The following is a 4,345-nucleotide window of genomic DNA, read 5'->3' as shown; positions in this document are numbered from 1 at the left end:
CCTAAATAATTGCCCATCCCTGGTCTATAAGGTAGAAAACAAAGCTGTCTCCTTCCTGACATGGCTAACTACCTCTCTCTTTTGAATTCATATCACTCTTTCTATTAACAGACTGCTCTGTGCTTGTCCTTTCACAACATCTGATGAAAGGAGCTCAGGCTCATAGAAGCTTATACATCTCTAATTTAGTTAGTCTATAAGGTGCATCTCTACCCTGCCTTCTATTCATGCTGCAGTCACACATGCTCATGGCAGAGGATAGGCAGTCTCAGAGAATGCAAGGATAGGTGGTTACCAACCCTAGTAGGGTCAAGGCAGAGGCAGTTTATAGATCTTCCACCCCTTTCCAAGGGCAGACACAATCTAATTATATTAATATTACTAAATTAGCAACGAGAGGTAGGGAAAAAGGTAGCTTTTATCTGTCTGTTTTTCATATTGTTCCAAGATCTCCCACCTACAAATACCAATGTTTGTACATGTGGCAATAGGAAGATCACTTGAAAGAAAAATACCTCACCATCAGAATCATGTCCCAGTGTTTGGAATTGTTGTATTAGTCTCATAGCCCTCCCAGAAGTCTGGTCCTTTATAGATAGTCGAAATAGTATAACTCTCCCTAATGACCAGCTTGATTCTTTTGTTTTCTTGTATTCAGAAAATAATTAAGTGGCTTTAATTTATTCACAGGCACCACTCAGAGAAAATAAGATTTTAGTAATACAATTTTCACAGTAAAGGATTTTTCTAGGAGTAAATTAGTCAGGAGAGGAAATCTGTGTAATTCTCTGAATGTAGTAGAAACAGAATGAAACGGAATGAGCATACTTTAAAATGCATATAGTGGTGATAGACATCAAGTCAAGTGAATTCCCTAATTTGTATCTAGCTCTATAGTATGGTTGTAAAGTCTGATCCAAAGCCCATTGAAGTCAATGGAAGCCTTTTCATCAGGTTTATAGCACTGAAATGCAACATTCACAGCACAAGGCAGCTGCAGCACACCTTATTATGCTTTCACATATCATAGAGGAGATACCAGATTACAGTAGTTACGGGAGCACTGCAATGAGGCAAATATTAAGGGGAAAGTCCTGCCCCCACTGAAGTCAAAAGGAGTTCCACCACTGATTTTAATGATGTTGCTGATAATATCTACTACATGCAAAATTTTATGAAAATCAAAATGTTTGCTACATATTCTCTGCAATTAGCCCCACATTGTTTCTTATGCATGATTTGAGAATAGCTAGGTCTGCACAGAAAGAATAAGGTTCTTTTTAAAAATTAACGCAGCAGGGTTTTTTTTTCCACATGGCTATCTATATAATTCATATAACTCTAACTCTGGGAGCTGTAAAGACAATAACCAGGATTTCCAATTAAGTTCAGCCCAGTATAGAAACAAAAGTTGTAATTCTAATTTCCCTAGAGTTATCACAGTGACTCTCACGACACCATGAATGGGTAGTTTATCAGCAGAATTTCAGTTATTGCATACTATGACATAATTCTGGTGATCTAGTGTGCAGTTCTGAGTATCAAAAGTATCAAACTAAAGACAAAGAGACTAGAAACATAGAAACCAAAGGGACAGCTGATGATCCAAGGTACGTACATGTGGAAGGCAGAGGCATAGCTGTGCAATTTTGCACTCCTCCGTAAGCTGGTGCCCTGCTCACTCCTTCTCCACTCCCCCACCCCCCTAGCTATGTGGCTGGCTGAAGGGCATGATAGATCAGGACCTTTGCACTTACTGGGATTGTACACAACATACATTTTTTTGTTTTATATAACATAATGCTCCTATATTTTTTTTAAAATTATTAACTTGTATGATTACTTCTCTGCTGACTGTTAGTGGATGCTGGAACCCAGCAGCCTGGCTTCTCACAAGAGGGGAAATCAGTCTGGATTTTTCCTTGTATCACTCATATTTACACCATATACACTTGTTTTGGAAGAGAAGTGGTCAAACCATAGTCAGGCAAAATCATCTTTCAAGAGCCCCAAACAAAGCATTTGCAGCAATGCTGGCTCAAGAACTGGCTCCAACTACTGAGCTGAAAGCAGAGAACAAGCGACTTTGATGTTTGCCACAGCTTTTTCAAAAAGAAAATATATTGCCAAACTAATACTGCACCATTTCTTCCAACAGTTCACACTGCTTGCATATGAAGAAGAAGTCCTTCTAGAAATCTGCCATAACAATATATTTTAGATAAAGCATCTAACCAAGATGAAAATAATGTCGGTCAGTTATTAGATTAACATCCTAAAAGGTTTTCGTATGCCATCAGTGGTTCTGTCCTGCATGGTTTCAAAGAACACAGACAGATATATAAAACCATTTCTGCAAGTTTTGATTTAAAAAAGTATACCAAAATAGCAGAAATAAAACCAAATCTAGCAGTTCATTCTAGTCATCTCTTAACTAGTCTGTTATTGAAGCTTTTGTGATTTATGAAATCAGTAGCACCCTTGATAGACTATCCAGTATGAAAAATGCCTGGCAGACCCTGTTCTATTGAAAACTGCACAGAGCACAACACAGAATAGCTAGAACCAGCTGGAGTGTTGGTTCCCACCCCACTCCTTCCCCCAAAACTGTTGGCGGTTCATCAAGTAATCAAACCCAGAAACATTTCATCCCAAAATATTTCAGTTTGGAAATGCTGCCATGCTGCCTCATGTCAATCACATTTTCATCTTGTCATGTTCCCACTCTCCTCCGTAGTCCAAGCCTCTGGTCAGACTATGTATTCCATAATGCAATCTCCTCTCTCATTGAGGGGACAGTTCTCCTCCTGGGCTTCTCATGACTGTATTGTATGGTAAAAAATAGATGTGGTTGTGGAGCCTAATTCAACAAAAATAATGGGGATGTGACTCCTGAGAGGTGCCATAGTGACATACCCTATTAAAATATTTCATATATCAGTGTTTACCCCCTAAAAATTCCAAATACTGACCAAAGAAAATATTTTGCCCCCGAAGACACTTATTATGAAAAGAACTGTACAGTTGAAAACTGGATCTTCCATTGACAAAAAGTTTAGACAATGCTTTTTCTTAGCAGTGTTACAAAATGACACGTCAAATCTTTGGATTCTACACAAATCTATAATAAAGGCTACTGGGTGAAATTCTAGCCCCACTTAAATCAATAACAGTTTTACCAATTAACAGTAGTGAAGTCAGAATTTAATTCTTTGTGCAAGGACACTCCAATGGATTACTGATTCTTAAAAGGACCCAAACATCATAATTGCCTTCATTTTTAAAGTTGCAATTGTTGTGAATATTGAAGAAGAACAAGTGGGGAACTTACGGTTCTGGTGTGTAGAGAGGGTCTGAGCCATGTCGTATATACTGAGTACAGTGAAAAACTCTGTAGGCTAATCCTGCTAAAAAATCTCGGGGAGACAGGTATCCGGCAACTGGTCTCACTGTAAACCCAGACCTTTCTGTAGTGGAGAAGATAATGAAAAGGCCACATTGTATTTCACTATGTCAGTCCTTTAGGGCATGTACGTCTTTATAGTTGTTGATTCTACCAAAAACAAGTACTAAAAAGATGGACTGAGGATCACTGTATGCTATTTGTGTCCACTGAGCATAGATAATTATTTTGCCCTGCTAAGATACTCTTAATAAAAGCAGCTTGAAATAATTCGCAGTTCAATTAAAAATCTACTAGAAAAGTAGTCAAGGTTACAGTGTGTGAAAACATCACGAAGTATCTGTTTTTATCTACAATACCAAACAAGGACAAGATAAAAGAGTCCAACACAGAAGCTGAGTTCTATGTAAGATGATGCACATCACCTTTACTGGACCTAAAATAAATGTGGGATTATTTTCACATATAAAAAAGCTATCCTGCGAATTTTTTAACATACATGCGGTAGGATTAAAATACAGAGGTTTGTTTATGCATTTAACAAAGCATCCCCTTGTCAGATCAGTCCCAGTGGGGAGTCATTTCAAATGCGCAGTAACTTTGAAAAGGACAGTTCTTTACTACATTTTCTCTTTCCTTATTAGTTGCCGTTTCCAAGGTGTTTATAGAAAAATGTTCCACGTTTAGCTTCCATTCTTTGGTCTGAAGATATATTTATGAAGCCATCCAGACTTTTTTGTTGTTATTGTCCTTTTGAAACTTCTAGTTAGAAAAGAATCCCAATACCTTCGCATCATTCCTCAGAGACCAAGACTACAATATATGAGCAACTTAGAAAGGTATGACCAATTCAGGATGATAAACTAATGATTGCTGAATGCAGGTGATCATAAACAAGAAAACCTAAAGGTAAGCGTGTGTTCTCTTATAGGTTGGTGGACC

The 4,345-nt window shown here is 37.9% G+C and overlaps 1 protein-coding gene across 1 annotated transcript in view; it reads right to left on the bottom strand.

Moving 5' to 3' along the window:
• Positions 1-4,345, bottom strand: part of TPH2 (tryptophan hydroxylase 2) — a 126,424-nt gene that overhangs the window by 92,437 nt on the left and 29,642 nt on the right. Inside the window, exon 7 of the mRNA XM_019516690.1 lies at positions 3,332-3,467. Within this exon, the coding sequence (XP_019372235.1) occupies positions 3,332-3,467 (136 nt within the window). The remainder of the gene's footprint in view (positions 1-3,331; positions 3,468-4,345) is intronic.

Source organism: Gavialis gangeticus, unplaced genomic scaffold (assembly GCF_001723915.1).
Source record: "Gavialis gangeticus isolate Ggan-Ray unplaced genomic scaffold, GavGan_comp1, whole genome shotgun sequence".
Taxonomy (NCBI): Eukaryota; Metazoa; Chordata; order Crocodylia; family Gavialidae; genus Gavialis; species Gavialis gangeticus.
This window is presented reverse-complemented; position numbering and strand designations above follow the sequence as displayed.